A 21,153-nucleotide genomic window follows, 5' to 3' on the forward strand; every position below is an offset into this window, starting at 1 on the left:
CATGTTTTATGCCTGCTTCTCCCACCCTGGGTCCAGCAGCTGTGTGGGGATACTGGATCTGCGGTCCAAGTGCCCCGGTGGTGTAATCTTGGGGGAAGGGTGAGAAGGTAAAGGGGCAGCACCTCCCCTCTAGTTTGGGCATGCTGGGCCCCGCCCCTTATGCATATGCAGTTACACTAACCTCTCCGCTCGTCCCGCCCTCTCATTTACATATGTAAGTCGTCTCCCTGTCCCGCAACTGCGGCTACCAAGCCACCTCGCCCACTTCGATCGCGCACAGCGCTCCCCGCCTCCTTCTTTACGTAAGAGCGCTCCTGGTTCCAACACCCTCTCGGAGCCTCTCCAAGTCTCCTCTGGCCCCGCCCCCTCAGCTAGTGCACCGCTTCTACTAGGCGGCGATGGGCGGGACCTTCATGAAGGACCGCCCCCTGGCATCGCCGGCTCCGCCCCGACTGGTCCGGGCACGCAGGCGCTGCCCCGCCCCTCTTGTCTGATTAGCATAGGGCGCCGAGACCCGCCCCCTGCTTTGCATGCGCACGGCCGGCCCCACCCCCGCTGTCAGCTGGAGGAAGCAGAGTAGGAAGCGGCCGCGATGTCCTTTTGTGTCCTACAAGCCGCCGGCGGCGCCGCCGAGTGAGGGGACGCGGCGCGGCGGGGCGGTGCGGCCCGAGGAGGCGGCGGAGGAGGGGCCGTTTGCGGCCCCAGGCTCACCCCGGCGCTCCGGGCCGCTCGGCCCCCATGCCTGCCCGCCAGCCCTGCCGGAGCCCCAGGTCCGGGGGCGGAGGGGAGCGCCGCTGGGGGGGGTGGACGGGCGGGGCGCGGGGGCCATGTGCGAGCGCGGTTGGGAGGCGGGCGGGGGTGGGGCGGGCTCCGGGCGGGGTCCGGCTCCAGGTCCAGCCCGGGTCACGGTTGGGACCGGGTCCAGGGCCACACGGGGCTAGGGTCCGGGCGGGATCCCGTGTTGAGGTCTCAGTGCGTCGGCCTGGGACAGGGGCCGGTTCTGGCTCGGGCTGCAGGTCCCGGCCGGGGTCAGGCTCGGGCCTCGGATCCAGTCCCAGGGCAGGGTTCAATCCGGCACCTGGAGCAAGTCGAAGTCCCAGGGGCGGGCCTGTGTGGAAGATAGGGAGGGCTCCCTGTCTGAGAAGGGGCTCTGAAGACCACGTGGGGGCGCTCGAAGGGGCCTTGGGCCACCCTCCTCTCTGGGTCAAAGGTCATCGCACCGGCAGGGGAGAACTTCCTCCTCCTTGGCGCTCCCCGTTTACTTCCTGATAACCTGATAGAGGTCCCCCGCGGGCGGAGGGGGAGGGGAGGCGCAGCAACTTTAGGCAACTTTCCGTAGGTGTGCGCAGGTTGGGGGGGCGGGGCGCCCCAGAGGTGGAGGATTCTGCGGGCGGCTGGAGTGTAAGAGTGAATGTGCTGGCGGGGGTCGGGGTGGGGTGGGGTAGGGTGGGGTGGGGTGTAAGGAGGTGGCCGCTCCTCCGGTGGGCCTGGGATTGGCATGGTGGGGCAGGAGGGGCGCTGTGTCAGGTGTGAAAGGCTCTTAGTGTGTTTCCACAACGGTCTGTGTCTGTGTGTGTGTCAGTGTGGGGGCATGGTGTTTTTGGGAGTGAGTGTGTGTGATTGTGAGTCTCGAGTGTGACTTTGTTTATGGGCTGTGCGCTTGGGCAGGAGTGTGTGAAGACGAACGGGAGCATGAGGGAGAACCTGGGCTTGGGGAAGGCCCTGTGTGAGAGCCGCCAAGCGCCCAGTAGGCAGTGAGCATGTGTGAGCGGGTGAGGACACCTGAGGACCCAGGTGAGGGGGAGTGTGTGAAGCCACCACCGGCTTTTGTGTGCCTGCTTTGGGCTTTTGAATGGAGGATGCCCAGGTGAGGGGGCAATCATCGAGGTCCCCAACATCGGAAGAAAATTGAGAGATATCTCTCTAGGGGCTGGGCATTCCAGATGGGGTTGAAGGTCACTTGGAGACTAAGGCTATGATCTTCCTTGGCCCGGGTGGGAGTAGGAAGTTTCCAGACCTCCCCCAGGTTCCCAAGTGGAAGACCTTGTCGTCAGTTACTGGCCCTGGAGGCTTTGGAGACTCTGTTCCCATGGCAACAGCTGGGGGGAAGCCTTCTTCATGGGCAGCCCTTCCTTGGACTCTGCTCTCCTTCCCTCCCCCTTGATGAGCCTGGAAGCCTGGCCCTAGGCCCGGGGTTGGGCAACCAGGGTGGCACTGGGACTCCATCCCCCATCCCAGTGTCTCCCTGTGACCCGACAGGTCTCTCCCTGCAGGTGACCAGCGCCATGTCCAGCCAGGTGGTGGGCATTGAGCCTCTCTACATCAAGGCAGAGCCAGCCAGCCCCGACAGCCCAAAGGGTTCCTCAGAGACCGAGACCGAGCCCCCCGTGGCCCTGGCCCCTGGCCCAGCTCCCACCCGCTGCCTCCCAGGCCACAAGGAAGAGGAGGATGGGGAGGGGGCTGGGCCTGGCGAGCAGGGTGGTGGGAAGCTGGTGCTCAGCTCCCTCCCCAAACGCCTCTGCCTGGTCTGTGGGGATGTGGCCTCCGGCTACCACTATGGCGTGGCATCCTGTGAGGCCTGCAAAGCCTTCTTCAAGAGGACCATCCAGGGTGAGCCCCCACCGCGCTCCTGTACCCTTTGCCCTCTGGGCCTACTGCTACCCATTGGGTGCTCTGCCAGGTGGAAGTAGACGGTGGCGGTACCACTTGGGGTTCCCAAGTTCCTCCTCCCACCTGGGAGTGCCATTTCCCTGAAAAGTTAAATAAAGGATGTGTTGATGGCTTGGGAGTAGGATGTGAGGGAGGGCTCGGGAAGCCTAGGTTTCTGGGTACTGGAGGCCTAGCACCTTCCGCAGTGGCTCTGAAAAATTGGAGGCAGCCTCTGTCTGCTTCTAAACTTCGTTCTTGCTTCTGGTAGTTCCTGACCTCTCAGCAGCATGGAACCCCTGCCACCCCGCCTTGGGTAGATTTCCCCAAAGCAACTCCAGCAGAAGGCAGGTTCTCATGGGTAACTGAGAGGGGCTGCCTCATACTTCAGCAGCGGACTTTTAAAAAGACTATTACTCACTGAATTCTCTCAGGAACACATACCAAAACCTGAGTAAGCAGGATGGAGATGTAATCAGCATTACTTGGGATGCTCCTGTTACTTGTGTTTTTATAGGAAACACTGCTTGCTTTGAGGCGATAACGTGTACTTTTGGAGAACATTCCTTGAGTGCTAACCCCGTGTCAGGCATGATGCCCCCTGTGTCCGTGATCTCTTATTCCCCCAGCCGCCCATAAGGTGGCCAGTGCTGTGACCGCAGTTGAGGCCCAAAAAGGTTTTTTAAAACTTTGTTCAAGTCCCACAGGCAGAAGGTGGCAGAAGCCGGACTTGAACTTGGGTTGATTGCTGCCTCTGCTTATTACTTACAACTGAACTTCGGACAGATGGCTCCCAACTGATTGTGACATTGCAGTGGGTTTTGATTTGACCAACACCCACTGCTCTAAAACCCTTTGTGCTCTCTAATGGTTCCGAAGGCCAGGGAACTAACAGGCCCAGGCATTCCTACCCGCCCTGGACCCCTTCTCTGCCAGCTTTGTTGACAAATCTTTATTGAGCCCTAACCACAGATTGTAATCATTTATTGAGCTTTTGGGGGCTGTGAACCGTGTGGAATATGTTACCTTGACATTCCCTTTCATTCTTACCAGGAATCTTTGTAGGAAGGCTTGTTTATATTTATTGATATTTTTAAAGATCGAATTTATTCATTTGAGACAGATACAGAGAGAGAGAGAGAGCATGAACAGGGGGAGTGGCAGGCAGAGGGAGAGGGAGAAGCTGACTTCCCGCTGAGCCGGGAGCCTGATGTGGGGCTTGATCCCAGGACCCCAGGATCATGACCAGAGCTGAAGGCAGACGCTTAACCATCTGAGCCACCCAGGTGCCCAGAAGTCCTGTTTTTATCCCAGTTTTATAGATGGGAACACTGAGGGGTTGGGGGGCTTGGGTATGGGACTTGCCCAAGGTCACACGGTTGGTTAAGAGGTAGTGTCAGGGTGGGCCCCAGGCAGCCTCCAGACCCCTTGTTCTTTACAGACCTGTGCTTTGCTGTCCTGACCACTATGCCTGTGGACATAGCTGGGACTAAGCCATTTATACTCGAGCGGAGGGGAGAGAGGAAACAATGACTCGTACAGAACTCTGAGGAGTGGGATGCATGCCAAGGAACCTGGCTGGGTTGGAGGCTCTGGAGAGGTCTTCTTGGAAGAGGTGTCTTGAGCTGCGTGCACAGCCCTGAATACATAGGGTATAGGAGGAGTGTGTCAAGGGCATGTTGGCTGGTTGTGTCATTCGGTTCTGGCGGTAGCCCTGTGAGGCTGGGAGGGCCACCCCATGTTCATTCAGCGGCCATTACATACCAGGCCCTGTTCCTAGCACTCGGCCGTCCTGGCCCTCGTGGAGCAGATGCTAAAGGGGGAAGACAGATGGTAAGAGAAGTAAGTACGTGTGTAGCGGCTCAAGGCGTGCTGAGAAATGATCAGGCAGGGCAGGCAGCAGGAGAAGTCTGCAGAGGAGCCCTGACATTCTCACAGCGGGGCCAGGGGGGTTTCCCTGAGGTGACGGGGAGCAGAGTTCAGAGGGAGGTAAGGGAGCAGTGGGCCCTGAGCGTGGAGTCTGTGTGAGGAACAGAGTGTGAGGGGCTGAGGGGAGAAAGGTTGAAAAGCTGGGGGCTGGAGGCCTCACAGGCTTCACAGGCCTTCCAGGCCTGGGCTTTTACTCTGAGAAGGGACATCGTTGGAGGATTTGGAGCAGGGGAGGTGGGTGGGATCTGACTTGGGCTGGACGGGTTGTCTTGGCCCCTGTGTTGTCATTAACAAAGGAGAAAAGGACAGAGGAGGAGGTCAGTGAGAAGGTAGGGTGATGGTGACTCGGGGCACAGTGGGTCAGCATCTGGACAAGGGGCAGAGGTAAAGCTGGCCAGGCCACGCTGATGGGCTGGATTTGGGTATAAGAGAAGAATCCAAGATGTTTTCTGGATTTCTGCTTGAGCCACTGGAGAGACGGAGTCGTAGGGTTCGGAGTGGTAGGTCGTGGGCTCCATTTTGGACAGGTCAAGTTTGCCACGCCTTCTAGACCCGCACGATGCTGAGGCAGTGGCAAGTGAGTCGAGTTCACGCAGTCCTGCTGAGAGAAACTGGAAGGCCCACGCCCGGTGAGCTCACCGGGGAAGTGAGCTGGAGGAGACGAGGTCCGCGGGCAGCCCTGGGGTGGGTCCTTCGATGGAAGGAGTCGGTGGGAATGCACAGGAATGAGAGTGGCCAGTGAGGTGGAAGGAGTGGTGTCCTAGAGACAAAGGATGACAGGTGTCCAGGTGTGTGTGGGAGCAGGACATGATCACGGCATCAGATGCTCCTTCAGGCCAAGTACGTCCCGCTGTGGAAGCTGCTGTGGCCTTGACGAGAGCAGATGGGGTTAGTAGAGCCCAGAGATGTGGCTTGACAAGGGGCTTGGGGCCAGGATCAGCCTGACTCCCTGGGCGCAGTCAGGAGCCCCCAGCCCAGAGGCCATTCCCTTCACCGTCTCGGGCTTCCCTGCCCGGCTCAGGGCACTCCCACTCTCCCAGACCTGTGTTCGCCCGGGACGAGTGAGGGCCCTCCTGTCCTCTGGGCCCCCTCTGGACCCTGGGAGGCCGCCACTGGAGCCCTGTCTCTTGTCGGCAGGGAGCATCGAGTACAGCTGTCCGGCCTCCAACGAGTGTGAGATCACCAAGCGGAGACGCAAGGCCTGCCAGGCCTGTCGCTTCACCAAGTGCCTGCGGGTGGGCATGCTCAAGGAGGGTGAGCGCTGGGCGGGGCTCACGGAGCGCAGGGCGGGGCTCACGGAGCGCTGGGCGGGGCTCACGGAGCGCTGGGCGGGGGCAGCCGAGGCCTGGGGCCTTCTGCAGGCAGCGATGGGGGACTGGGTGGGGTGGGGGTGGGGCTCCGCAGGGCAAGCAGCCCCCAGCTGCAGGGACACAGCCCTGTCCTGCCATTCAAGGAGTACGTCTGGACCGCGTGCGAGGCGGGCGACAGAAGTACAAGCGGCGGCCAGAGGTGGACCCGCTGCCCTTCCCGGGCTCCTTCCCTGCTGGACCCCTGGCAGTAGCTGGAGGCCCTCGGAAAACCGGTGAGTGCTGTGGGCCCTGGGAGCTCTAGGGTTGGGATGGGGCTGGGACACGAGAGGTCCATTGGGTGTCAGTCATCCCGAATGGATAGCGTGGGCAGCGGGAGCCTGGTTTGCCCGTCTGTTCCCAACACATTTCCCTGAAAGCATACTTTTGAAAATACCTTTTTTTTTTTTTTTTTTTTAAACCAGTCCCTGAGTAGTACACCTGGGACCAGGGAAAGATTTTTCTCACACTCGGAACCTGTCCATGGACTTGCTTTCCTGGGGAGATCTTAGGAGCCCTTTCCAGAGAGAAGTGTCCAAGCCTGGCTGGCCAGTGGCTATTAAGAAGGCCATGGGGTTGGGGCAGGGGTGATGGCTAATTTAGGGAAGGTGCTTGACCCTGAAGGGGCCTTCAAGGTGATGACTTCAAGGGCATCCTCCACCTGTCCTGGCAGCCCCTGTGAATGCACTGGTGTCGCACTTGCTGGTGGTTGAGCCTGAGAAGCTATATGCTATGCCGGACCCGGCGGGCCCCGATGGACACCTCCCAGCCGTGGCTACCCTCTGTGACCTCTTTGACCGAGAGATTGTGGTCACCATCAGCTGGGCCAAGAGCATCCCAGGTAAAGGGCCCAGGTGATCTGGGGCTTCCCTCTGCTTGCCAGGCCCGGCTCTGGTGAACTTGTTCAGCCAGGTCTGCTTCCCACTGCCCTCCAGGCTTCTCGTCACTGTCACTGTCTGACCAGATGTCGGTCCTGCAAAGCGTATGGATGGAGGTCTTGGTGTTGGGTGTCGCCCAGCGCTCACTGCCACTGCAGGACGAGCTGGCCTTTGCGGAGGACCTGGTCCTGGATGAGGAGGGGGCACGCGCCGCTGGCTTAGGGGAACTGGGGGCCGCGCTGCTGCAGCTGGTGCGGCGACTGCAGGCCCTGAGGCTGGAACGTGAGGAGTACGTCCTGCTGAAGGCCCTGGCCCTTGCCAATTCAGGTGAGCCTGGGCGGACTATGACGGGAGTCTCCTCGAGGCCCTCCAGGTCCTCACCCTGGCCATGGCCCAGTCTCATTGGGCAGACAAGGAAGACTGTGGCTTAGGGAAGAGTAGTGATTTGTTCAAAGTCTCAAAGAAGGCAAGGGCAGGTCTGGGAACCGAACGTAGGATTTTGAGCTCTAGGGCCATCCTTTTTTTTTTTTTTCTTCAAGATTTTATTTATTTATTTGACAGAGAGACAGAGAGGCAGGCAGAGAGAGAGGGAAGCAAGGCTCCCTGCTGAGCAGAGAGCCCGATGCGGGGCTCGATCCCAGGACCCTGAGATCATGACCCCAGCTGAAGGCAGCGGCTTAACCCACTGAGCCACCCAGGCGCCCTCTGGGGCCATGCTTACATGGAAAAGAGAACCACTCAGTGGGAAGGAAGAGGGGGAAGAGCAAAGGGGGCCACGGGGGCCACCGTTGAGGGAGAAAGCAGGGGGCCCTGGCTCATGCGCAAGAGTGGAGTGGTGCCTCGGTCAGCCCCCAGTCTGCGTCTGGCTCCTCCTCGAGCAACATCCGGCAAAGCTCAAGCATCTGGGGGCTCCGCCTTTTCTGGAGACCGTCCGTGTCCACAGCGTTCTCTCCTCTCCTTGCAGACTCTGTGCACATCGAGGACGCCGAGGCTGTGGAGCAGCTGCGTGAAGCTCTACACGAGGCCCTGCTGGAGTACGAAGCAGGCCGGGCAGGCCCCGGAGGGGGTGCTGAGCGGCGGCGGGCAGGCAGGCTGCTGCTCACGCTACCGCTCCTTCGCCAGACAGCGGGCAAAGTGCTGGCCCATTTCTATGGGGTGAAGCTGGAGGGCAAGGTGCCCATGCACAAGCTGTTCTTGGAGATGCTCGAGGCCATGATGGACTGAGGCAAGGGGTGGGCATGGGTGGGGGTGCTGGCAGGACCCGCCCAGTATGGGGTCAGCCCCAAGGGGGCAGAACTGGGGTCCGGGCAGTGCCACAGCCTGCTGGCAGGGCCAGGGCAATACCATCAGCCCCTGGGAGCAGGCCCTACGCCCTCCCCTCCCCCCTCCCAGGGGGTCTTAGAAGCTGGGAATGTGTGCGCCCAGGCTCTGGGCACAGTGCTGCCCCTTGCAAGCCATAACGTGCCCCCAGAGTGTAGGGGGCCTTGCGGAAGCCATAGGGGGCTGCAGGGGACATGTGGGGGGGGGGCAGAAGCCTGATCTCAGGGAGGGAAGGGAGTGGAGGCCACAGTCTCCCAGTGGGTGATGCTTTTGCTGCTGCTTAATCCAACCCCCTCTCCAGAGCAGAGGGGGATTTGGAAAGCAAAGGCCCCTGCCCCCTTCGCTCCTCTCCTCATCATTTGCATTGGGCATTACTGCCCCCCCTTGAAGCAATAACTCCAAGCAGGCTCCAGCCCCTGGACCCCTGGGGTGGCCAGGGCCCCCCATCAGCTCCCACCCAGCCTCCTTGGGGGGGTTAGGGAGAGCACTGCCTCTATGCCCTGCAGAGCAATAACACTATATTTATTTTTGGGTTTGGCCAGGGAGGTGCAGGGACATAGGGCAAGCCAGGGCCCAGAGCCTTTGGCTGTACAGAGACTCTATTTTAATGTATATTTGCTGCAAAGAGAAACCGCTTTTGGTTTTGAACCTTTAATGAGAAAAAGAAATATATCGAGCTCAAGAACACTGTGTTTCGTGTGTCACTGGGTCAAGGTTTGGGGATACGACAGACCTAACAAACATATTATACATAAACAAAACCATTTGGTTACAGACTGAAAAACTAATGCCTGGCGCGGTTAAGTCTCGGTTTCCTCATCACTCAGCAGCATGTTAGGGATTCCGCGACTGATGGGGAACAGACGTCCGGACTCTGGGCACTGCAAAGTGCCCTCCAGCACATCCACCTGTGGGGGGGGGGTGCGGGGAAGGAGAGGGGGAACAGAGCTGAGCACGGGCAGCCTGTGGCTGTGATGGCCAGAGAAGCAAGCGATGGGCTGGTTCTCACCTCCAGCAGCACGTGGTGCATCTGCCTCAGGAATTTCTCATCATGCTCATACCCTTCAATCGGCCCCTTGGGCACCTCGACCAGATGCAACTGTGGGCAAAGGCCTAAATCAGCTCTGGGCACCCCGCCCCTTGCTCTGAAACCAGGTTCTCCACCCCCCTCCAGGCCCCGGGGGAGCACGGGCGTGGGGGAGGGTCCTCACGGTATCCGCCGCCTCCAGAAGCGCCGCCCACTCCACCTTGGGTATCATACGCGCCACGAAGTCGGGGTTGAACTCCACCGGGTTGATGCGGACCTCGGTGGCCTGCGGGGAGGAGGGTTTTTGTTAGGGATAGGAGCCTGGTTCCCCCATTCCGCCCAGGAGACAGGCGCGAGACTGCCCCCGGCCGATACCTGGAGGCGCAGTGGGAAGCCACGGGGCCCCACCCCCCGCACATGCGAGCTCAGCAGGTTGTGGGTGAGCAGCTTCATGTCGCCGCAACGCGTTCGCCGCAAGCCGGAACCGGAAGGAGGCAGAAAGTCCGCTGCGTCACTTCCGGGGCCGCTCCATTCTCGTCCTATTGGACGGCTCGGAGGAGCGGAACTGGCGAACATGCTGGAACTTCTCGTGCTAGCCGGAGTAGAGGTATTTGAGGAGCTTGGTCGGATCACGCGCTCCTACCGGAAGCGTCCCGGCGGGAGATGGCTACGGCGCAGGCCCAGTGGTTTCCTTTAGCTACAAGTCATGCACACTGTACATCATACGTAAAGCAGCCGCAGTGCAGGGGCCTGCGCTGTATGCAAAATAAACAAGTTTTTCTCCATCACAGACGCCCGACACTATCGTCTCCCGCCCCTCGCTTCCGGCTAAGGAAAAGAAACATTGCAGGAAGCCGTAAACCAGCCGCTTCACAACAGCGACACCCCATCCTTCTACGTGAATAAGTTGTGCGGCTACCGAATGCCCCGCCCATTCGTAACTGCGCCCTTGGTCCAGCCCCAAATGCAAATAAGCCGAGCGCCCCAGAAGTTCCGCCCCTGCACGCACCGCTACGCCAGCGCAATAGAGGAGCCTCGCTGGGGGCGGGCCCGGCAGTGGCTCCGCCTCTCGGAGAGGGGACTCGCTTTGGGTTCCTCCCACCAGGCCCGCCCCCTGCCGCGGCCCCGACGCTAGGGCGGAACGGCTGCGCGTCCAGGATGGGCGTGCGGCTTTTTCAGCTGCGTGTCCTGAGTCGTCGGGCAGGCTCGGTGCTCTTCCCGGCAGCCCCCGTCCAGTCTGCAGCAGCGGCGGCGTCGAGAGCAGGCGGGTGCCGGCAACCAGGCAGGGAGTGGACGCTTGGAGGGGCCTGCGGTTTCAGAAGCGCCGCCTCAGCCATGGCCCCAATCAAGGTGACCGCTGGCCGGGACCGGCCTGAGCTCCCATCCAGCCAGTCTTCCCAGTGCCCTCCGTCCTGCTTGTCTGGGGAGAATCATCCTCCTTCCTGCCCTTCCGGACCTCTGTTCACCCTGCCAGGGACTCTTCCCGCAGTTGTCCCTCGTGCCCCCGGCAGCCCCCGCACCCCCGTGGCTGCTCCCTCCCCAGTTTTCACCAATCTTCGGGACTCGTATTTTATCTCCAGGACAGCCCCCAAGGCGCTCTCGAGCCTTCACCCTTTGTACTGCCGCTATGCGTGATGCGTCTCCACCATTTTTAGGCGATTGAATACCATGGCCTCTGCCTTCTGGAACCATCTCCTTTACCACAGGACCCCTTTTCAATCTCCATACGAGCTCCTGCGCCCCACCCCCCCATACTGTCCTGTACGTTTTTGTTACATTCCTGGGCATCATTCTTCACCCCATGGTCTGAAGCAAGTGTTTTCTCCTAAAGCCCTACTGTGTCTACCCTGTTCCACTTCTCCCATGGCTAATTCCCACTTTTCTGCTGAGTCTTTCATCCCTTCATCTGGAACGACCCCCGGATTCTGGGAACCACCTCCCTTCCCCTTCCACACCCTTCTGAGACCTGCTCCTCTTCCTGCTTAATCTAATTCCCAATCCCTGATTTGCCCTCCCTTCGCGTGTGTCCTCTGACTCCCTGAAACCCTCACACACTCCCAGGTAGACTAATCCAATCCCTTTGAGAGTTGCCTTTTATTTAATGCCCTTCCCCCCAACTTTTCCATCTTCTGCTCTCTTATCTTTTTCTCTTCCTGAGGGCTGGACACCAGACTTGACCAGGGTTCTCTCCCTCCCTGTTGTCAGGGTCTCCTCCTCGCCCCCAGATAGATAGATCCCCTGCCTCTCCTTCCCTGCCTATTTGTCCCACTTCTTTCTGTTAAGAAGTCGACTCCTTGATTATGCAACCTCTTGCAACACCCAGAGAGGCCTCCTCTCCCATTTTCTGTGGTCACCAACAGACTGGTAAAAGGAACTGGGGCCACCTTAAAACCTGAGGGTGTGGAGGAACCAGGTGGTTCGAGGAGAGGGGAGGGCGGCCGGGAGGGAATTCTGGAAACTTGGACAGGTTAGGACATTACAACTCTGTCCACTCTGCTGCACTAGGAGCAAGTGCCTGGTCTGGTTTAACACCTTGACCTTGGCTTCTCCTTACCCACTCCCTCATTCTTCTACTCCTTATCTCCTTATCTAGTCCCTTTGCTCGTTCCAGAGTAACCAAGTCACTCCTTACCAAGTCCTTCTCTCTAGGTGGGAGATACCATCCCTTCCGTGGTGGTCTTTGAAGGGGAGCCCAAGAACAAGGTGAACCTGGCAGAGCTGTTCAAGGGCAAGAAGGGGGTGCTGTTTGGAGTCCCTGGGGCCTTTACCCCCGGCTGTTCCAAGGTGAGACCTGCCCTTCTGGGACTCAGCAGTTGGAATCTTGTGTGCGTGTCTGTATTGTTCCTGAATCCTAGGGTGGCTTGCAATGAGAGCGTGTAGCTGTCGTGACAGTTACAAAGCCTATCAGAGCAGGACGCCTGGGTGGCTGAGTCCATTAAGCGGCTGCCTTTGGCTCAGGTCATGATCCCAGGGTGCTGGGATGGAGTCCTGCATCAGGCTCCCTGCTCAGTTGGGGAGCCTGCTTCTCCCTCTCCCTCTGCCGGCTGCTTCCCCTGCTTGTGCTCCCCCGCTCTCTGTCAAATAAGGAAATAAAATCTTAAAAAACCAAACAAAACAAAGCATACAAGAGCTTTGAGAAAAATGTGGTGGCTGTGAAAAGGTCGTGGGGCCAGGAATGTAGGAGAAAAGGGTATTGTCATTAAATCCAACATCTGTTATTGCTGCTGTTGCTGATTGGCGCTGTGGGAGATACTTGGGTAAATAAAGTATAGTCACGTCCAAGGGAAGTTCACGGTGACCACAGAGTGCTCAAATTTGGATCCGGGCTTCCTTGCCGCCAAGGCCAAAAGGAACTGGCTGACATTTCTAATTGATCAAAGATATTGGAGAGGGAAGTGAGGAGGGCCTGGAGATAAAGGGAAGGCGCTGCAGAGCCAAGGCATTTAATCTCTCTGTTAACCCTCTGTTTCCCCTCCTAGACCCACCTGCCTGGATTTGTGGAGCAGGCTGAGGCTCTGAAGGCCAGGGGGGTCCAGGTGGTAGCCTGTCTGAGTGTTAATGATGTCTTCGTGACTGAAGAGTGGGGACGAGCTCACAACGCCAGAGGCAAGGTGAGGTATGGGTCCTGCAGGGGATCCAGGCCAGCCTGGGATTTTTCTTTGACCTTTACTTTCTCCTTAGGTTAGGCTCTTGGCTGACCCCACTGGGGCCTTTGGGAAGGTGAGTGCACTCTTGCAAGCCCCACCCTATAGGGTGGTCCCTTTGCCAGGCCTTGGATGCAGGAACTTGGAAGGGAACAGCTGGTGGGGGCGGGGCTTGGTCTGTTCTGGAAGTTTCTAAGCCTTGTCTCTGGTTTTCCTTTTAGGAGACAGATTTGCTATTAGATGATTCATTGGTGTCTCTCTTTGGAAATCATCGGCTCAAGAGGTAAAAGCAGGAGGGTCCTCTGTGGGGTTCCCCTGCCACCCCTTCAATCTCCATTCCTTGTCTCCAGGCCCAGGCCATTGTAATTGGCTTGGTTTCGCTCTCCTTTTAAAGATTTTCCTATTTATTTTGGAGAGAGCGTGAGTGTGCAGAGGGAGAGGGAGAGAGTCCTTTTTTTTTTTTTTTTAAAGATTCCATTTATTTATTTGATAGAGCACAAGCACGGGGTGGGACAGAGGCAGAGGGACAAGCAGGCTCCCCGCTGAGCAGGGACCGCCCCCCCCCCCAGTGCCTCCCCCTGCAGTGGGGCTCAGTCCCAGGATCCTGGGATCATGACCTGAGTGGAAGGCAGACGTTTACTCGACTGAGCCACCCAGGTTCCCCGAGGGAGAGAGAGTCTTAAGCAGACCCCACGCTGACTGCAGAGCCCGATCTCATGATCGTGATCTTGATCTCATGACCCTGAGACCACGATCTGAGTGGTAACCAAGAGCTGGACACTTAACCCCAACCAAGGGCACCGCCCAGCGCCCTTGACCCAGTCTCTCTGGCAGGTTCTCCATGGTCATAGAGGATGGCACAGTGAAGTCCTTGAATGTGGAGCCAGATGGTACGGGCCTCACCTGCAGCCTGGCCCCCAACATCCTATCACAGCTCTGAGGCCCTGGCCCCCAACATCCTGTCACAGCTCTGAGGCCCTGGGCCCAAACTCCTTCCACCCTTTTCCATTTCACCTGCTCAGCCCTGGACAGAGGGCCCAGTCCAGCCTCAGCGGGGGCTATCAAGTGGGAATGGTGACCAAATTTCTGCAATAAACACTTCTGGATCACAGTTAGTTGTTGCCTTTTTTTTTTTTTTTTTAAGATTTTATTTATTTATTTGTCAGAGAATGGAAAGAGGGAACACAAGCAGGGGGAGTGGGAGAGGGCGAAGCAGGCTCCCTGCTGAGCAGGGGGCCCGATGTGGGCCTCAATCCCAGGACCCTAGGGTCCCAGGACCCTAACCTGAGCCAAAGGCAGACACTTAACAACTGAGCCACCCAGGCGCCCCTGATTTTTTTTTCTTTTTTTTTTTTTAGACTTTTTTTTTTTTTTTTTTTTTTTTGGGCAGATAGAGATTACAAGTATGCAGAGAGGCAGACAGAGACAGAGGAGGTAGCAGGCTCCCTGCCGAGCAGAGTCAGATGTGAGGCTCGATCCCAGGACCCTGAGACCACGACCAGAGCCGAAGGCAGAGGCTCAACCCACTGAGCCACCCAGGCGCCCCTGATTTTTCTTTCTTTTATTTTTTAAGATTTATTTGAGAGAGAGAGAGCATGTGTATGCATTGGGGGTGGGTGGGGGCAGAGGACGAGAAGCAGACTCCCTGCCGAGGCTGGAGCCAGGACCTAGGGCTCCATCTCATAAACCTGAGGTCATGAGCTGAGTCAAAATCAAGAGTCGGGCTCTTAACTGACTGAGCCAGCCTCCTTGGATTTGAGTTGCCTTAAGTCAGAACTGTGAGGGTAGTGGGCAGGGGCTGATGGGGTACTAATGGGGGATGCTGATTGCATTAAGGACATAGGGCCTTTGAATGAAGTGTTAATGAAACTTCTCGTAGAAGCTGGGGAAGGACCAGTGATCTGAGGAGCAAGGGAAGGAGCATCTGTGCGGAGGGAGTGGGCCCTAGGAAGACGCGAGCTTGGCTTGCAGCTAGGACTTCTGCATTGATCACTGGGTGCTGGCTGACCTCACATAGACCATAAACCTCAGGGTAGGATTGTTGGCTTTGGGTGCCCCCCTACCTGGGCCAGGCTGAAGGGTGAGTTGATGGGGGTCGGGGGAGAAGATGCCGGTGAGGCCTGACCAGGGCTGGGTGTGCTGTAAGGGCTGCGTGTCAGAGCGGCCGGCATGGTCCGGGCTGCAGGCCATTGGCATCAGGCAGCGATTACTGGCTCCTGCTATGTTTAGGAGCTCACAGTCTTTTTTTAATTTTTAGTTTTATTTGACAGCACAAGCAGGGGGAGAGGAAGAGGGAGAAGAAGGGTCCCTGCTGAGCAGGGAGCCCAATGCGGGGCTCCATCCCAAGACCCCGGGACCATGACCTGAGCCAAAGGCAGATGCTTAGCCAACTAAGCCACCCAGACCCCCCACGGAGCTCCTTGTCTTAGGGAGGGCAGGTGCTTGGAGCTGCCTCTTCAGGTGCAGTCAAAATCCTCATGATGATCCCGTGGGGTGTGAGCCTGAGAGGCTTGGGGGGAGAGAGTGCGGGAGTCAGCGGCCGCCAGCTCCCCCATGGGCTGTGTGCCCTCTTCCTCTTCCCTGCAGAACCTGTGCCCCCCGGCACCTCCTTGCAACTAGCGCAAGCCGGGTCCCGGACGCTGCCACCCAGCAGCCTCTCTTTCTTTTACTCCTGGCCTCTTCCAACTGAGGCCCAGGAAGGCCTCTGAGAGGAAGTGTCCCCTCCGGGGTCCTGTTGCCATTGACTGGGCCTCTTGGCATGAGGGGGCTCCCAGGGCCTGGGTGGCCCCCGGGGTCAGCACGATGGGAGTCAGCTGTGAGCAGAGGTGGCCATATACCTCAGCCTGTGGGGTGGGGGGTAGTACTAGTCTGGGGCTGCTCCGGATACTCGATCGCCTGAGATCAATGGTCACGTGGCAAGAGAATCTGGCAGAGTTTCATCTCCTGGGTGGACACACTGTGTTTCAGGCTGGTAGAGAAAGGGCAGGGCAAAGGGGCCTGGAGCAGTGGGTTCTGGAAGCCTGGTGCTGTACCTGGCAGGGCCGTGGGCATGAACTTCCCGGGCTGTTGGTGCGCTGATGTTAAAACAGACCCTGAGACAGTCACGCAACACATCTCCAGCTAAAACTCACCCACCTGACCTGACCCTCCCAAGGGCACAGCAGATCTGATCTGGAAGGCCAAGGGTTTTACTCAGTATCAGCAGTACTGGCCTTTTCTGGGTCCAGAGTTCCTTTGAAGAGCAGCTGAGAGCCATGCCCTTTTTCTTAGAAAATGCACATCATTGGGCGCTTGGGTGGCTCAGTCAGTGAAGCGGCTGCCTTGGGCTCAGGTCACGATCTCAGGGTCCTGAGATGGAGTCCTGCATCGGCCTCCCGCTCGGCCGGAGCCTGCTTCTCCCTCTGCCGCTCCCTCAGCTTGTTCTTGCTTGCTCTCTCCCTGTCAAATAAATAAATTGAAAAAATCTTTTAAAAAATCACTTAAAAAAGGAAACGCACATTTGCACGTACGTATGCACAGTGGCACATGTGAATACCATGCTTTTTAAGGGTTTGCAGGGGGTCCCCTGAAGTCCTCCCAGAGATCCCAGGTGAACCCCCCACTCCTGCCTGGCACTCATCATATCAGAGTGGGGTCACTAGGCTTTGGGCTCAGACCACTAGACTGTGAATCCTGACCTGCTACCAAGAAGCTGGTGACCTTGGGCAGTCTTCCATTTCCCTTGCCCTCACTTCCCTCATCTTTATTTTATTTATTTATTTTTAAAGATTTTATTTATTTATTTGGCAGGCAGAGATCACAAGTAGGCAGAGAGGCTGGCAGAGAGAGAAGAAGGGGAGCAGGCTCCCTGCTAAGCAGAGAGCCTGATGCGGGACTCGATCCCAGGACCCTGAGATCATGACCTGAGCCGAACGAAGGCAGAGGCTTTAACCCACTGAACCACCCAGGCGCCCCTTCCCTCATCTTTAAAGTCCGAATAATCCAGCCCACCTCATAGGGCTGCTGGGAACCAGTGAGAGTTTATGTAAAGCACCGGGCACAGTGCCTAGCACGCAGAAAGAACCCAAAACATGGTTATAAAGAGAAAAAGAAACAAAGAATCCTTGCTCTCCACCACGCAGTCTGTGCGTGGGTAGAGAAAGAGCTAGAGGGGCGCCTGGATGACTCAGTCAGTTGAGCGTCTGACTCTTGGTTTTGGCCCAGGTTGTGATCTCGGGGTCATTAGATCGAGTCCGGCATCCAGCTCCACTGGGCACAGAGCCTGCCTGGGGTTCTCTCCCTTTCTCTCCCTCTCCTGCTGCCCCTCTCTGTCAGTGCTCCTTCTCTCACATAAGTAAGTCAATAAATAAAATCTTGAAAAAAGAGAAGGAAAGAAAAAAAAAAAGCAAGAGCTAGGAGTTAGGAGAGAAGTCAAACCTCAGTCTTGTTTTCTGTGATTGCGATGTCTATGCCTCTCTGGGCCTCAGTTTCCTTATCCGTATAATGGGCTAGTGACTCTCTTTTTATCCGCTGTGTGTAGGTCCCCAGGATTCTCCATACATTGTCTGGCACCTGAGGCCTTGAAGGTTAAGGAGCTGGGAAAGTGTCCCCGGGGGGAGTCTTGGCCAGGCCCTAGGGTGTCAGACCTGAGATTTTGAGAGAAGGAGAGGGTTGGAGAGGTGCTGTCATTCCTGGCCCAGACCTTGGGCTGTAGTTATGCAGGTCCCACCACCACGAGGATATTGACCCCGAGGGAACCCATGCTTGGGGTTTGGCCACGCGAATGTCGAGGAGTAACAGTGCAGGGAGAAGATCGTGTGTGTGTTATGGGTGTGTGTGTACGCGCACACGTGTTTATCCAACTTGGGCAGAAGTTTGGATAACATCTGCGTGGATGGATGGATTTTTGGTCTAATAAACATGCACACCAGTTGGTCATATTATTAATATTTGCGTTGATTCTCCCCGCTTGAGCTGGAAGGTTTTGTTTTTTTTTTAAGATTTTATTTATTTATTTGATAGAGATCACATGTTGGAGGGGAGGCAGGCAGAGAGAGAGGGGGGGAAGCAGGATCCCTGCTGAGCAGAGAGCCCGATGTGGGCCTTAATCCCAGGACCCTGAGATTGCGACCTGAGCTGACGGCAGAGGCTTTAACCCACTGAGCCACCCAGGCGCCCCAAGGGGTTTTTGACATGTAATTCACATATCATAACATTCACTCTTTAAAAGCACAGTTGAGTGGTGTTTTGTCTACTCACCGAGTTGTATGACTGTCACTGCCACCAAGATGGATCTTGAATCTCAGCGACTTCTCTCGAGATGAGTGACACACATGTGCTCATCCTAGTTATGAAAGGTGTGTTTGGACTTCTGGAGGGTTCTGCTTGCCCTCCACCCCCCATGCCCCTGAGGTCACATCAAGTGTCTTGCAACCAGTGGTGTCCCTAAAGCCCAGCAATGAGCATGCCAGGCACGGGCCCTGCGGACACCACCACCAGACGGGACTCCAGGTGCCAGACCCCCGATGAGCGCTTGCAGTGTGTGAGGGGGAGCCGGGACAGGGCAGCTCAGGTTGGGGTGTTTGGGGAATGGCAGAAGGACTCTGGCCACTAGCCCGCCCTGCCGTGGGGTGCGGCAGGGGGTATGGCTTCTAGGTGCAGGCTGAAAGGTGACCAGAGGACAGCTTGGTGAACAGAGGTGGGAAGGGTGTTCTACGTGCCAGGAACAGCCTTGCCAAAGCCTAAAGGTGAGCGAGGGAGCCAGGTCTGGGCTGAGTGGCCCACGTGGCGGCAGAGATTGGGGGATTTTGTCCACAAGCCTCCGGCTTAACTGGTTCTCTCGTTAGACATCCGGGTGGCTCCGGTATTTGGCCAGGGGCGGCTTCAGAGACTTTCTATTTTCATTCCCTCCTGGGCACCTTCCGCGGGGCGTGTTCCCCAATGCTGGAGTGTTGGCTCACTGGGCTCCGGAGGTTTTATTGGTCTCTGGAGACTCTGAGGCCATCGTGACAGCCGTCAGTGATGCACGCGTGTGCTTGTCTCCTCGCCACGTGCCAGTCCAGGCTTCACCCTCTGGACTTAGTTTTGCTAGCTTAATGGGCATTTAATGGTATCTTGGCACTGTCTTTCATGCGTGTGTCTTTAATTACGAGGGAGGCTGGCAACGGCCTGGTTTGGCGCCGCTCTCCCTGCGCTCGCTAACCGGGTGCTGGGCTTCAGCCTCGCTCTCCCACTGGCCCTCCACAAAGCAGCGGGGAACAGGGGAGGTGATGCAGCTTTTGGGGTTGCCCGTCGTTTTACTGACCCCTGCACCCCTCTGAGCCTCACTCTCCTTACGTCTGACATAGGGATTCATTTGCTTAAAAACAGGACTTTGGCTGACTTCTGTCTTTTGGCTCTGCCTCTTCCTGGCTGTGTGGCCTTAAGCAAGGGATGTAACCTCTCTGTGTGTCAGTTTCTTCATCGTCGTGGTCTCCGTGGCTCGGCACCGTGGGCACGAGGAAAGATGCAGAGCAGAGCTGAGTAAGTCTAGGAGGGAAAACGATGGGGGGGTCTGCTTTATTTTTTTATTTTATAAAAAGATTTTACGACGAGGGTCTGCTTTATTTTTTTATTTTATAAAAAGATTTTATTTATTTATTTGAGAGCGAGAACGAGCAGGGGAAAGGACAGAAGGAGAGGGAGAAGCAGACTCCCCGCCGGGCAGGGAGCCTGATGCGGGACTCGATCCCAGGACCTCTGGATCATGACGTGAGCTGAAGGCAGACGCTTAACCGACTGAGCCACCCAGGTGCCCCTGGGGTCTGCTTTAGAAAAGAGAAAATCTTTTCCCCAAAACAGGCCATGCAGGAAGACCAGCAGGGTGAGAAGGAGCCAGACAGTGGGGAGAGAGAGGTTGTGTGTGTGTGGGGGGGAGTTCCAGGTTGGAGGAACAGCAAATTCGAAGGGGTCCAGGGTTGGAGTCTGAGGAAGCAGGGAGGGCCAGGAGGAGTCAGGGCTGAGCTTGGGGGTGGGGGGGCAGTTGGGCCGGGCCGGGTTGGAACTTGACTGAAAGCACAGGGAGAAAGCCCTTGGAGGGTTTTAAGCAGGAGGGGTTCATGAGTCAGTATTTCGCAAAGACTCTGGGCTGTGGGTGGAGGCTGCCTGGAGGACTGGGCCTTGGTAAGAGTGTCAGGGCGAGGGAGGGCGGGTGCCCCCTGGGAGTGTGGGGGCACCCTGGGGAGAGCAAGCCAGGTGTCAGATGTGGGGGGTTGTGCGGTGTCATGCTCTCTTCAGCTTCGTCTTGCAGGTGGTGCCCTGAGTCCCTGGGGACCTGGCTCAACCCTGGGCAGGTGGCCCTGGGTCCTGCCCTCCCTGGCTCTGGCTTCCTGCTGCCTCCTTCCATTGGGCAGCTGGTTCCAGCCACCTCACGGAGCATTTGTGCTCCTGCCCAACTCTGGCTCTGCTGTTTCTACCCCCAAATGGTGGGGCAGCAAACCACCCCTTCTTAGCACTTGGGTGGGGAGGAAGGAGTCCCCCAGACAAGACACCAGAAGCCCAAGTACCCAGAAGTTCCTGGAGGCTGTCTTTCTGTTTTTAATTCTTGAGCTTGGGGCCCCGAAGTTTAGGGAACTGGGCCCTGGCTGGACTACAGGGGTGCCCTGTGGGGGTCTGGGCCTGCTGCAGGCAAAGGGCAGAAGTTGCCCTCTGACCTGGTTGGTCCCACCAACCAGGCTCTGGTCCCAGGCTCTGGCTGGATTTGACCACCCCTTGCCCTGGCCGCCTTGGGCTCTGCTTTCCCAGACTCCAGGGTCCTCCTACCTCTCTGGCCTTTGGGGTCAGACTGGGGCTATCCAGAGAATTCAAAACCAGAAGAGAACTAGGAGATGGTGTCCCTCCGACTCTTGACCTGTGCAGATGGGGAAACTGAGCCCCGAGGGAGGAGACTGCCGTTGGTTATGTTGTCCATTTGTCTGTCTGTCTTTCTCCGCTTCTTGCCTGCCTCCTGGATCCCCATGCTGGCCATAGTGGAAACGGAACTCCCTTAAAACTACCGGAACAGGGGCGCCTGGGTGGCTCAGTGGGTTAAGCCGCTGCCTTCGGCTCAGGTCATGATCTCGGGGTCCTGGGATCGAGTCCCGCATCGGGCTCTCTGCTCAGCAGGGAGCCTGCTTCCCTCTTCCCTCTATCTCCCTCTCTGCCTGCCTCTCCATCTGCTTGTGATATCTCTCTGTCAAATAAATAAATAAAATCTTTAAAAAAAAAAAAAAAAAAAACTACCGGAACAGTGCCCGGGGGCGGGGGTGGGCTCAGCTGGTGAAGCATCAGACTCTTGATTTCTGCTCAGGTCCTGGTATCAGGGTTGTGGGATCGAGCCCTGTGTCCCGCTCCGCGCCCAGCGCCCA

The 21,153-nt window shown here is 57.5% G+C and overlaps 3 protein-coding genes across 6 annotated transcripts; 2 read left to right on the forward strand and 1 right to left on the reverse strand.

Annotated features, from left to right (window-relative positions):
- Window positions 1-537: 537 nt before the first annotated feature.
- Window positions 538-8,804, forward strand: ESRRA (estrogen related receptor alpha). Of its 2 annotated transcripts, none has more exons than XM_082748224.1 (7): window positions 538-770; window positions 2,274-2,610; window positions 5,713-5,829; window positions 6,029-6,157; window positions 6,595-6,762; window positions 6,857-7,126; window positions 7,764-8,804. In XM_082748224.1, exons 2-7 carry the CDS (start codon window positions 2,286-2,288, stop codon window positions 8,021-8,023), a joined length of 1,269 nt encoding a protein of 422 aa, XP_082604350.1. In that variant the 5' UTR covers window positions 538-770; window positions 2,274-2,285; the 3' UTR covers window positions 8,024-8,804. The 2 variants fall into 2 exon arrangements, with proteins under 2 accessions (XP_082604350.1, XP_082604351.1); XM_082748225.1 differs by lacking the exon at window positions 538-770 and adding an exon at window positions 1,247-1,339.
- On the reverse strand, window positions 8,755-10,162 carry TRMT112 (tRNA methyltransferase activator subunit 11-2). The gene is made up of 4 exons (XM_082748269.1): window positions 9,522-10,162; window positions 9,331-9,432; window positions 9,129-9,218; window positions 8,755-9,027 (listed from the first exon to the last, which is right to left on the reverse strand). The coding sequence occupies exons 1-4, from the start codon at window positions 9,720-9,722 to the stop codon at window positions 8,920-8,922; spliced, it is 501 nt and encodes a 166-aa protein (XP_082604395.1). The 5' UTR covers window positions 9,723-10,162; the 3' UTR covers window positions 8,755-8,919.
- A 44-nt stretch (window positions 10,163-10,206) lies between these two features.
- Window positions 10,207-13,901, forward strand: PRDX5 (peroxiredoxin 5). Of its 3 annotated transcripts, none has more exons than XM_082748266.1 (7): window positions 10,207-10,496; window positions 11,796-11,930; window positions 12,626-12,757; window positions 12,828-12,866; window positions 13,012-13,073; window positions 13,625-13,731; window positions 13,766-13,901. In XM_082748266.1, the coding sequence occupies exons 1-6, from the start codon at window positions 10,305-10,307 to the stop codon at window positions 13,728-13,730; spliced, it is 666 nt and encodes a 221-aa protein (XP_082604392.1). In that variant the 5' UTR covers window positions 10,207-10,304; the 3' UTR covers window position 13,731; window positions 13,766-13,901. The 3 variants fall into 3 exon arrangements, with proteins under 3 accessions (XP_082604392.1, XP_082604393.1, XP_082604391.1); XM_082748267.1 differs by having other exon boundaries at window positions 13,625-13,699; window positions 13,734-13,901; XM_082748265.1 differs by having other exon boundaries at window positions 13,625-13,901.
- Window positions 13,902-21,153: the final 7,252 nt, after the last annotated feature.

Source organism: Mustela nivalis (genome assembly GCF_964662115.1).
Source record: "Mustela nivalis genome assembly, chromosome: 9".
In the NCBI taxonomy this organism is placed as follows: Eukaryota; Metazoa; Chordata; class Mammalia; order Carnivora; family Mustelidae; genus Mustela; species Mustela nivalis.